Source organism: Mustela erminea, chromosome 9, assembly GCF_009829155.1.
Source record: "Mustela erminea isolate mMusErm1 chromosome 9, mMusErm1.Pri, whole genome shotgun sequence".
Classification (NCBI taxonomy): Eukaryota; Metazoa; Chordata; class Mammalia; order Carnivora; family Mustelidae; genus Mustela; species Mustela erminea.
In genome coordinates, this window is record NC_045622.1 from 16,803,930 (window position 1) to 16,816,297 (window position 12,368).

The 12,368-nt window shown below is 48.0% G+C and overlaps 1 protein-coding gene across 1 annotated transcript in view; it reads left to right on the forward strand.

The window, feature by feature from the left end:
• TECTA (tectorin alpha) overlaps window positions 1-12,368 on the forward strand; it is a 77,128-nt gene that overhangs the window by 27,357 nt on the left and 37,403 nt on the right. The window contains exons 8-10 of the mRNA XM_032359126.1: window positions 1,994-2,564; window positions 4,780-5,372; window positions 6,916-7,489. Of these exons, the coding sequence (XP_032215017.1) occupies window positions 1,994-2,564; window positions 4,780-5,372; window positions 6,916-7,489 (1,738 nt within the window). The remainder of the gene's footprint in view (window positions 1-1,993; window positions 2,565-4,779; window positions 5,373-6,915; window positions 7,490-12,368) is intronic.

Consider the following 12,368-nt stretch of genomic DNA (forward strand, 5'->3'; position numbering starts at 1 on the left):
ACTGGGCTAGGCTAACCGTTCCATCCCGGACACAGATGTGATGTCTACCAGTGCTAGGCCTGGTACGTGTGAAAAAAGCAGGAAGTGAGTTCTCTCTGTTGGAGGCTTCTCAAGCCACCAACCCACGTGAGCCACACATGTGGGGGACACTCTCCACTCTTCCCCCACTTCTCGCTCCCTGCTACAAAAACCACCAGGTCCTGCAGAGTGGACTGTCCATGAGCTCGTCCCACCCTCGCATGTCTGCACAGAGTTCAGGCCCTCAGGCTTTCTGACGTGCAAATCTGACTGTGCCATTCCCTTACTTAAAACATTTTGGGGCCTTCTCCGCAGAATAGAAATCCAAGTTGTTTTATTTATTTATTTTTTATTTTGTGGAGTTTGTTTTGTTTTAAAACATGGCTTGAGGGGCCCTGTAAGATCTATTCCCAGTGCGGAGGCCAGAGGAATTCTTCTAAAACGGAAGTCAGATCATGTCATTCTTTTGCTCTGGACAGCCTCTTGGCTCCCCATCTTGCCCAGCGTCAAGGCCAAAGTCTCTACAATGGCCGACAAAGGTCTCCCTGTTCTGGCTGCTCTTATCTCTCTGGTATCATCCACCACCGCCCTCTCCTTGCTGTCCCTGCCCCAGCCATGCCAGCCCCGTGAGGTCCCGGGAGCACCCAGACACACGCCACCTTAGGGCTTGGCTGTCACCTCTGTGGGACCCACCCTCACGCCAGAAAACAGTGCGGCTTGCTTCCTCATCCCAAACATCTCCTCCTCTGGCCGTCCTATTTCAAGTCGAAAACCTCTTTCCTAGCACTTCCCTAGCATTCGTTTTATTTATTTATTTTGTTTGTTATTGGGCCCCTCAACTAAAATAGAAGTTCCGTGGGGCAGAGATTTGTGTCCATTTCACTCCTTGCTAATCCCCTACTCTTAGAACGGAGCTCAACAGGCAGAAAGGCCTGAATGGCCATCTGTGGAATGAAGGGACCAGGGACATTGCCCGTGTGTCCAGGCTCATCCCTGGCCACCCCTTCCCCGCTGCAGTCCAGTAACACCCTCATGAATGCCCCCTCATTCACACAGCTGTTTCTAAACCTCTGCCTGTATGCTCTTGTCCTGGGATTCGCTGCCTCCCCCTGCCTTCAGCTACTTCTGCTCATCTTTAAAGACCCAGGGCAGGCTGAACTGCCTTCAGAAAGTCTCGTGTGATCCCCGGAGGCTGAAAATAGGACTCATTTACTGTTCTCCCTTTGCATGATCCCTGAATGCATATTTAGAATAGGATATTATAAATATCCATTTGTATCTCTCTTCCGCAGTAGACTGAGACCTCCGCGAGGGGCAGGGACAATTATTTTCTTTGTTCTTTATTTCCCAGTGCCCCGCATAGTGCTTGGTACCCAGCAGGCGTTTAAATTTGTTGGTTGTTGCTGAACGATTACATGACATAGCGCTGGCATCAGGAGGTAACAGAGTGAAACATTCAGAGAATAACACCAGGGCAGCTTCCAAGCTAAAGTGTGGGGACTGGTTTATGGTCCACACTTCAGCGGGGAGGAGGGGTCAGGCAGTGCTGTGGGCAGTGACACGGTCATGGGAAATATGGAACTTCAGCTGAGACTTCAAGGAATGAATTTAGAGGACAGGAAAGACAAGCTGAGTAGTCTTTCATGGAAAGTTTGGAGGCTAGCCCTAGAGCCAGCCAGGAAGGGTTCACAGCCACCTGGTCCCCAGAGGAGTCTCAAGTGGTGATGGCCACGCATGTCTATCACAGCTCCAGGGGACTGTGCTCCGTGGCCCATGCCACCCGGCCTTTGAGGGCTCCCCCAGGCCTCGGCCTTCATGGAAGGCAAGCTTACGGGAACCCCAGGCAGTCTGGTGGGGGCAGGGGGCGGTGCTGTCTCTGAAGCACGAAGTTGCTTTGCCTCCCTTTCCCAACATCAGCTGGACCCCTTGCCCTGGCACCTGCTCACCTGCCTTTTACTATTACTGTTGTTGGCAGGTTAATGACCTAGTGTCTTCCTTGCCGGTCACCTTAGACTTGGGGGCGGTGAAAGTCTACCAGAGCGGCATGTCTACTGCTGTGGAAACGGATTTTGGGCTCTTAGTGACCTTTGACGGCCAGCACTACGCCTCCATTTCCATCCCAGGCTCCTATATAAACTCCACCTGCGGGCTCTGTGGGAACTACAATAAAAACCCGCTAGACGACTTCCTCCGCCCTGACGGCAGGCCGGCCATGTCCGTCCTGGATCTCGGAGAGAGCTGGCGGGTCTACCACGCCGACTGGAAGTGTGACTCAGGCTGTGTGGACAACTGCACCGTGTGTGATGCTGTCACCGAAGCACTCTTCTTTGGCCCCGACTACTGTGGCTTCCTCAACAAGACAGACGGCCCCCTGTGGGAGTGTGGCACCGTCGTGGACCCCACGGCCTTTGTGCACAGCTGCGTGTATGACCTGTGCAGCGTGAGGGACAACGGGACACTCCTCTGTCAGGCCATCCAAGCCTACGCGCTCGTGTGCCAAGCCCTTGGCATTCCGATCGGAGACTGGCGAGTCCAGACGGGGTGTGGTAAGCTGGTGTCCTGTCCAAAAGGAAGGCCGTGATGGTGTAGAGGGCCAGGGAGAGGGTTTCTGGGCTCCATCAAAAATCTCCTCGTTAAGACCAACAGCCCAGGAGTGAGGGGGAGGTGAAAATAACCAGACATTAGGAAGAATGAACAGTGGAAGGATCTTTACTTTCCCCGCCCACGCACCCACCCAATACCATAGCCAGGAAACGAGAAGACAATGATGAGCCTCATGGTCTGGGAACACGGATCACGTGGCAGGAAATGCATGGGCACAGGAAGGCCCTGTCCTGGGGATGGCTATCCCAGAGTTAGGCAAGATGGTAGGGTTTTCTGAGGTGGAGGCCACGATCTTTGTGGCCATTGAGGAAACACAGATCCTGCTCTGAGTAATCCAAACCAGCCTTGGGGGAAACAACTCACCTCCTGAATGGAACCAACAGCACTTGTCCTGTGGCTCTTTCTTCTCTACCGTCCAACCCTCTAGGTTCTGTGTCTCTGGCTCTGTAGCTTTCCTCCAACCCCCTGGTGCTGGTGGGGAAAGCGCTGCGGCCGGGGAGCACAGAACGTCAGGAAAGAAAGCCCTTTATCTGAAATGCTAAGTGGCTAGGAAAAGCCCCAACAGTATGGGGAAATTCAGGGTCTGAATGTGAATTCCCTTTCACATTAAGCATTTTGTACCATTTAGTTGTCTTGTTTTCTCCTTCTATCCCCTTAAACTCTCTTGTCCTGGTCATATAAATTTTTATTTTTTTTAATTTTTTTTTAAGGATTTTATTTATTTATTTGACAGAGAGAGATCACAAGTAGGCAGAGAGGCAGGCAGAGAGAGAGGAGGAAGCAGGCTCCCCGCTGAGCAGAGAGCCTGATGCGGGACTCAATCCCAGGACCCTGAGATCATGACCTGAGCCGAAGGCAGCGCCTTAACCCACTGAGCCACCCAGGCACCCGGTCTTATAAATTTTTAAACTAAACAAAGTAACAGTTTCTTGGAATTCTGTTTTTGTATTTTTTGGGGTTTGTTTTGTTTTGTTTTCCTGGCCCTTGGTTTTCTCCATAGGATTACCCAGAACATTATATCCATGCATTTTAGATTCCCATGCAGGTGAGAAGGTTTCAAAGTTTCTTTCAGTTTCAAGGCTAAAAGAAAATTTTTTCCTATCAGTGTCGGTTGGATTCATAAAATCGTCATGTATCAGATTCAGTCCTTAGAGAACTGATCAAACCAGGATGAGACTGTTTTCTTGTTGCTCAGTTGTGTGATGCCTGGAACACCCAAATCCTGACTTGAATTGAGATTAAAGAACACTTTTTTGATCTAATATAAGACCCTAGTATAATGAACGGGCATCCGCATTGCCTAACTAAATCACCTGTAATAGCTATTTTTTTCACCTGGTGGTACTATTTTCCTATCTTCTACATTCCCCACCCCTCCCCCACATTAGTGGGATGAACGCTAGTTGATTCAGATGACTAGCGTTCCAGTCCCCTGAGCCCCTGACTCTTGGATTCAACCAGACTCAAACATTTTGTGTAGACTCACATGTTCTTAAAATAAGAACCAGAGGCTTCCGAGGCAAGAAGGGCCTTGAGGAGGCACGTAGTTCCGACCCAGTCTCTTGGAGGCACAGGCACACACATTCTTTTCAGATAACCAAGGTTCTGTCTTATTTTGAAGGTCCCACAGTATTCTTTGGTCACTTAGGTATTTTGAGTGGCTCCCTGTTAGAAATTTCACGTTTTTCTAGTGCCTCCTTCCATGGTTACATGCTTTATTTGTCCTTCAAGTTAGATTTATTTCCTCCTAAGAACACACCGTGCTGTATAAGATCAGATCAACTTACATGCCCATCCGTTGAAGATCTTAAAACATCTTGATGGTTGTAGATCATCTAATAGTAAATCAGTGTTGAACAATGCATCTAGTCTAGTTAGGATAGCAACTTGACGTTTACTTCAGCCAAGATGATCAAATAAGACTCAAGTTCACAGTTCAATCACGTTTCCCAGGGGTTATCACAAAGCAGTGGAGCGTGTTTCTACAGATACCACCTCAAGTCTCTTCCCTGACAAGTGGCCGCTGGGCCCTCATTCTAGGAGCTAAATGATCCAGAAGGCGCACCCTTCCTGCAGGCCCCTGTGGGTGCTAGAGCCCTGTGGTCAGCCTCCTGGGCACTCACCTGTTGTCACGCTCTCTCCTCTCCCCCACGTCAGTGTCCACGGTGCAGTGCCCGAGCTTCAGCCACTACTCCGTGTGCACCAGCAGCTGCCCAGACACCTGCGCGGACCTGACGGCCTCCCAGAACTGTGCCACGCCGTGCACAGAGGGCTGCGAGTGCAACGAGGGCTTTGTACTCAGCACCAGCCAGTGCGTCCCACTGCACAAGTGCGGCTGTGACTTTGATGGCCACTACTACACCATGGGGGAGTTCTTCTGGGCCACGGCCAACTGCACAGTGCAGTGCCTGTGTGAGGAGGGCGGGGACGTCTACTGCTTCAACAAGACCTGCCGGGGTGGGGAGGTGTGTGCCGTGGAGGACGGCTACCAGGGCTGCTTCCCCAAGCGTGAGACCGTGTGCCTACTCAGCCAGAACCAGGTGCTGCACACCTTCGATGGCGCCGCCTATGCCTTCCCCTCTGAGTTCTCCTACACCCTCCTCAAGACCTGCCCTGAGAGGCCCGAGTATCTAGAAATAGACATCAACAAGAAGAAGCCCGACGCGGGGCCTGCTTGGCTGCGAGGACTTCGTATCCTGGTGGCCGACCAGGAGGTCAAGATAGGAGGAGTGGGGGCTTCGGAAGTCAAGGTAAGAGTCCCAGTGCCCTAGTGGCTTTTGTGCTGAGTCTCGCCAAGTGAAGGAGCCGCAGTCTTCTGGCGTGCCTTTCTGCCTCTGACCACGAGTAGATTCTGGGAAGGCAATGACTCCGAAGGGGCTATTTCCTAATGTTCAGCACCAAATCAGTGTCTCAGAGGGTGCAACTGAGTGAGGCTGGAATCTGGCAGATTAGGGATAGTTGTAGCAGGACTCGCTTTCTCTGTAAAAGCCGATGCTGGCCAGATGCTTACTATGTGCCAAGCACTATTCTAAGTAGTATCACACCTAGTCCCATGAGGGATACATTTTCGTCCTCATTTACATTTTACCTGTAAGACAACTGAGGCACAGAGAGGCTAAGTAACTTCCTCAGGGACACACAGCCGTAAAGCGACAGTTGAGCCCAGGGAGCCTGGCTTCATAGTCTGTGCTCTTTACCCTGTTTTATACTCACTCGCCTACATGTAGATGGGAACCCCTGTGGGGTAATGCAGATGGTACGCACAGGGACACCTCCTGCCCCTCTGACCTGGTCTAAAATATTCACCATTAGGCATCCAGATCATTAGGAATCATCTCGTGCCACTATTCGTTTACGCATGAAGCTCCCAAAGGGCTAAGTGGGGGATGGGGACCTCACAGCTAAGTGGTGGCAGAGCCAGCACGATGGGAGGGTGGGTCTCTCTGCCCCAGTCCTCCATGTACTTCATACTATCATAGGAAGTCTAATTTAGAAAATAGAAGTCAACGCAGTCCTGTGCCAGGAGATCAGAAAGCACACATCCACAGAATGAAGAGGCTGTTTTCATTCCCATCGACACACAGAGATTAATTTATTGAAAGAATAGTAAACGATAGATAGATGGATGGACAACTAGACAGTTGGATAGAAACCACATGCCCCCTGGGGCACCTGGGTGGCTCAGTGGGTTAAGCCTCTGCCTTGGGCTCAGGTCATGATCCCAGGGTGCTGAGATCGAGCCCCGCGTCAGGCTCTCTGCTCAGTGGGGAGCCTGCTTCTTCCTCTCTCTCTGCCTGCTTCTCTGCCTGCTTGTGATCTCTCTGTCCAATAAATAAATAAAAATCTTAAAAAAAAAAAAAAGAAAGAAACCACATGTCCCCAAGGGGCTGGGACACAGGGACAGTCAAATTGGAAGAGAAGGAAGGAGCCCGAAAGTTGGGGAAGGAAGGGTGCCCTCAGTGAAAAGGAGCTGTTAGGCAGAAGGAAGAAGCCGCTTATATGACAAGACGACTTTCGCTCACATCTCACTTTTGTTTTGGGCTACCGTATGGTCTTCTGTACATGCAAATAAACAGCAAGTGTGTTGAATCAGAGGCATCAAAAAAGAAAGAAACAGAGTTGCCCATGAAGAAACAGTTAGTGTATGTCTGCCTGGTTTCCATAGCCTGCCAGCTTCTTGACATTTCTCAAAGGGCGAGTCCCAGGGCAGAACCATGTCTTGATTTCATAGCCTAGGAAATTGTGGGTACTCTTTGTGCATCCAGAATTGATGATAGTGATTTGGTTTTTCAGCTGAACGGTCAGGAGGTAGAATTACCCTTTTTCCATCCTTCGGGGAAGCTGGAAATCTATCGAAACAAAAACAGCACGACGGTAGAGTCCAAGGGTATTGTGACCGTCCAGTACTCAGACGTCGGTCTGCTGTACATCCGGCTCTCCACCATCTACTTCAATTGCACCGGCGGGCTGTGTGGCTTCTTTAACGCAAATGCCAGCGATGAGTTCTGTCTCCCCAATGGCAAGTGCACAGACAACCTGGCGGTGTTCCTGGAAAGCTGGACAACCTTTGAGGAGATCTGCAACGGGGAGTGTGGGGACCTGCTGAAGGCTTGCAACAATGACTCGGAGCTGCTCAAATTTTATCGGAGCCGCTCCAGGTGTGGCATCATCAATGACCCCTCCAACAGCTCCTTCCTCGAGTGCCACGGGGTGGTCAATGTCACCGCCTACTACCGCACCTGCCTCTTCCGCCTGTGCCAGAGCGGGGGCAACGAGTCGGAACTCTGTGACTCTGTGGCACGGTACGCAAGTGCTTGCAAGAACGCCGACGTGGAGGTGGGCCCCTGGCGGACCTATGACTTCTGCCGTAAGTCTAAGTCGGGGCTCTGTGATGTGGTGGTGCGGGAGGCCACCTGGGAGGGGAGGGAGTTGAGCTCAAGGACAGTCGGAGGCTTGGGTGTCCCTTCCTCATCTGGCGTGTCCTTTGGAAGGCTCCTCACCCCAAACCAGACTGTTTCTCACCTTTATTTCTGTTTCTGATTACATGGTGTCTCTTCATTGTGGAAGGATTAGCCATCCTATTGACTCTGGGTTTTAGCTAACCGGGATACACGTCATATCAAAGACTAGAAGCCTTTGTGATGGCTCCATCGGTGCCTCCTTTCTTGGCAAAGAACGGCTCCATTCTTTCAACAGAAGGTGATCAGTCAGAGTGCCTTTCACGGAGTAGAGATTAAGGCTGCTCCCTAGGGCAAGCCTGACAATGGCTATGAAGAGAGTCCCACCTTGCTGTTTTTTCATTTTGTCCCTGGAGGATCTGACCCCTCTCAGCAGGCCCATGGCAGTGCTAGTAGTAATTAGAATAATTGCTGAGAAGCCCTGACATATAACACTCGTGGCAATGGGGAAGTACAGGGGGAGGAGGGAGGTAGAAGGGCAGGAGGAGTGGCAGAGAGGGCAGAACCCATGCCCGGAGCGAGGACCGCCCCACCTGGGCTTCAGCACCCATCCCTTTCCCACCAATAGCCCCAAACCCAAACCAAGGCCACCATTAGGATTCCATCCTCTACATCTGTTCATCTCTCTTCTACTATAATCTCCTTCTATGTTTGTTTATTTCTCAAAATTCTTTATTTTGAAATAATTGCAAAGTTAGAGAAACGTTGTATGTATCTGTATACCCATTACCCAAATTAGCCCACAGTTAGCATTTTGTCCCATTTGCTTTACCATTTCTCTTGAGCTCTCTCTGTTTGAAAGTTAGTTACATACATCACACCCCTTTGCCCCTAAATATTTCAGTGTGTATTTCCTGAAAACAATGACACCCATTTATAGAACTAGAGTATATTTACTGACCTTAGGAAATTTAACACTGATAGAATCATTTACTATCCATATTTCAATTTTGCCAATTAACTCATGAAGTCCTTTATGGCATTCCCCCTTCAATACAGATCTAGTCTAAGACCATGTGTTATCTTTAGATCTATCAAGGCTCTTTAGTATCCTTTAGTCTGGAATAATTCCTTAGCTTTCTTTCTACTTATCATCATTTTTAAAGAATACAGCCTCCCACCTTCTAAAACAGAATGGCCCTCCATTTGGGCCTGATGTTTCCTTGTGATTAGGTTCTGCTGCGCCTCCCCTCTCAGACTCCTGAACAGGCGATGTCTGCTTTCCTCACGGTATCACGTCATGTGCAGCACATGCCCTCTGTCCAGCCTCTCAGTGGAGATGGGCACGCTGGTCCCCTGGTCAGGTGTTATCCAGTGTCTCCAGTCCGTGGTCACATTGTCTTTGTTCTCGTACCACAAATCAGCTACCAGTGGGGAGACACTTTAAGACCATGTAAGTATCCTGCAGAGAGAGTGTGAGAGGAGATGATAAAGCAAATGGGGCAAAATGCTAATTGTAGGCTGATATCAAAATCCCCCACCTCTATTTAGTGCCCATTGATAATATTTGCTTGTTTCAGTCTTTTTAGCATGATGATTACAAGCTGATGGCTTGTAGATCCAGCACTCTGTTCACTTATTTACTGAAGTGTAGATGTCATTGTACTATAAGTAAGAGGCTTCCCTTTTCTCCCATGTGTCTGCCTGTCATCCATCTCTTATTCATTCATCCATCCATCCATCCATTTATCCATCCATCTATCCATCCATCCATCCATCCATCCATCTATCCATCCATCCATCCATTAATCCATTTATCCATCCATCTAGCCATCCATCCATCCATCCATCCATCCATCCATCCATCCATCCATTTATCTGTCCATCCATTCATCCATTCATCCATCCATCCATCCATCCATCCATCCATCCATCCATCTACCCATCTTCTCTCAATCATCTTTTTATTGAAGTATAATTAACATATGGTATTATAGGAGTTTCAGGTGTACAATATGATTCAACAATTCTATATATTTCTCAGGTCTCATCACTATAAGTATACTTCTAATCCCCTTTATCTATTTCATCCCTCCTCTCATCCTCCTCCGGCGACCACCTATTTGTTCTCTGTATTCTGGAGTCCGTTTTTTTTCTGTTTGTTTCTTTTTTCTTTTGTTTATTCATCTGTTTTGTTTCTTAAATTCTGGGAATGAAATTATATGGTATTTGTATTTCTCTGACTGACTCATTTCTCTTAGCGTAATACACTCTAGCTCCATCTCCATCATTGTAAATGGTAAGATTTCATTCTCTCTTGATGGTTGAGTAATATTCTATTGTAGGTATATGTATCACAACTTCTTTATCCACTCGGCTATGGATGAACACATAGCAACCTAAGTGTCAATCATCTATCTTATCAATTTGGACACACATATTCCCATTTTTTCAATTATTTATATTTCAATTTACATTTATTCATTACTTTGGTGTTAAAATTATTCCAGATTTGGCCTGTGGGAGCCCTTCAAGATGCCTTTGTCTTTTGGGCATGCCTTGATCACTTTCTCACTTTCTGGTACAACAAGATGCTCCACATTTGTCCTGTAACCTCCCCTGCCACAGACTAGAATCAGCCATTACTCCAAGAAGCCCTAATTTCCCCACGTGGGGACTGTTCTTAGAAACCAAGATCTGAGTGAGACTTATCTATTGCTACAGGGGTATTCTTGCTTTGCCACTAAACCCTTTCAACAGAAACATCTTAGAGCTAAGAACACACACACACACACACACACACACACACACACACACTACATACATACATACATACATACACATAGGCTTGTCTGTTTACATTTCTGGGTTCTGAGCTTTTGGAGCCCAAGAAGCATGTGAATGGTTTGGTGGTCGTCATCTCAGAGAAGGTGATAATATTCTTGGTGACCCTTAACCACAGTAGGGAGGGATGACTAGCAGACACTGTGAATCCTAAAGCTGGAGTTCTGGGAGCATTCATATGTCACCTACAGGAAGAGACACTCCAAGGTCTTTCCTGACTACCACATCTCTTGGGACCTTGTAATATGTTCCCAAAACCTTCTTTTTTACTCTACCTGCACATCCTCTCTGGTCTTCTGGGCAGCTTATCTACTATGATCTCTGTCCCTCTCCTGGTCTCTGCTTTTTGGTTGCAGTTCATTCGTGGTACAGGGTTACTGAGCCTGCCCCCTACCAAATCCATTTTGTTGCCCTGTCAGGTCCACTGCCCTTTCAGACTATGAACTCCGCCCTGTAGACCATGTTTCTGGATTGCTTTTGTCGTGCACAGAGCACACTTTGGTGCCATAGTCGGTGTGAAGTGTGATGGCATGGGGATGACTCCCTCTGTTCCTGGGTGTGATGGCTGCCCAGAATAGCTTCTTACCACCCCTCCTCTGCAGAGCTGGAGGAAGTTCTTTTTGGTGCCTTTTTTAGAGAGAGAGACATGGGGACAAAAGCAGCCAAGGGTCTCACAGGACCAGAGTGTGCATGTTTGATTAAGGAAGACTTGGGTCCTAAGGGGTTAATCTGGTCAGGGTCTTCCAGGTTGGGGATTGGGCTGAGTAACAGCTGCATATCAGGAACACAATCTTCTCTGGGCCCAGCTAGGGACAACCACCACTTCTGTGTTCTGAGATTTTGAACCAGCCCTCCTGTTGGCAGAGCCAGGCTGCCCAATTAAATAATTTCACAGAGGCATTTCAGAGGCCAGAGGAAGTTTTATTACTTCACGTCTGTATGTTCCAGACTTTCAGACAAATTCAGACAACACAATAAGTCATCAAGTGAGAGCCATTTAAATAAGTCATGTTATTTGCTATCACCATAAACCTGCAGTCAATGTTATAGCATTCATAATTTAGAGACAAATGTGAAAATCCCTCTATACGGACATATTTAATCAGTGCTGAACTAGCCTTCAACTCCAAAGCCGTATGGTATTGTAGTCAACGGGAGTAGAGATAGTCCTTTAGCCCAGAGGAAGAAAGATTGGCTCTCAGCACCTAGTGCAGAACTAGGTTCTGTTGAGTTGGTACTTGTGGGCAGAGCTGTTACTGCTATGCAATTTATTTCTCTGTAGTGTCCTCTCTGTCCTTGGATTGTAAAGCATTATTAAGGAGTGAGAGTATGCATAAAAGCTAAAGAAAGTTCTAAAGAATTGGTACCTATTGTCCCGGGGGATGGTGGGGACCTTCGCAGATCTTTGGACTAAGCAGACTTCTAGGTAGATTTCTTTCTGGCTCCTGGATTCATCCATACCCTGCCCAGGGCAAATTTTGGCAGGCTGAAATCCTAAAAAGAAATGGGAAGATGACCCTGAAATCCATGGTGAGCAGTGTGTGCTGTTAGCATAATATATGCTGTCCTTTGTAACCCAAAGACTTGGCCTCTCAAGGAAGGCTTCCGGGCCAAAGTGCAATATGAAATGAACCTTGACAGATGTGTAGGATTTGGCTTTGTGAGGTCCATCCAGACTGGGGAAAGAATGTGAGCAGAGAAGGTGGGAGGGACCGGGGCAGAAGGCGGTGAGGAGGTAGAAAAGGCACCAGGAGTGGAGACAGGAAAGACAAAGAGAAAGCCAATTTGTAGAGTAAAAATGCCTTCATAAAGTATATCCTAATAGAAGGAAGTGTGAATAGGGGAAAGGTTTTCTATTTATTGAGCTTCTACTATGGACCTCATATATTAGGTCATTAATCCCCAGAATGACTGTGCTAGATAATTATCATCTTTATTTAATAAAAGAAGAAACCGAACTCAGAGACGATATCATCTCTCTGGACCCAAAGCACTGGTTCTTTC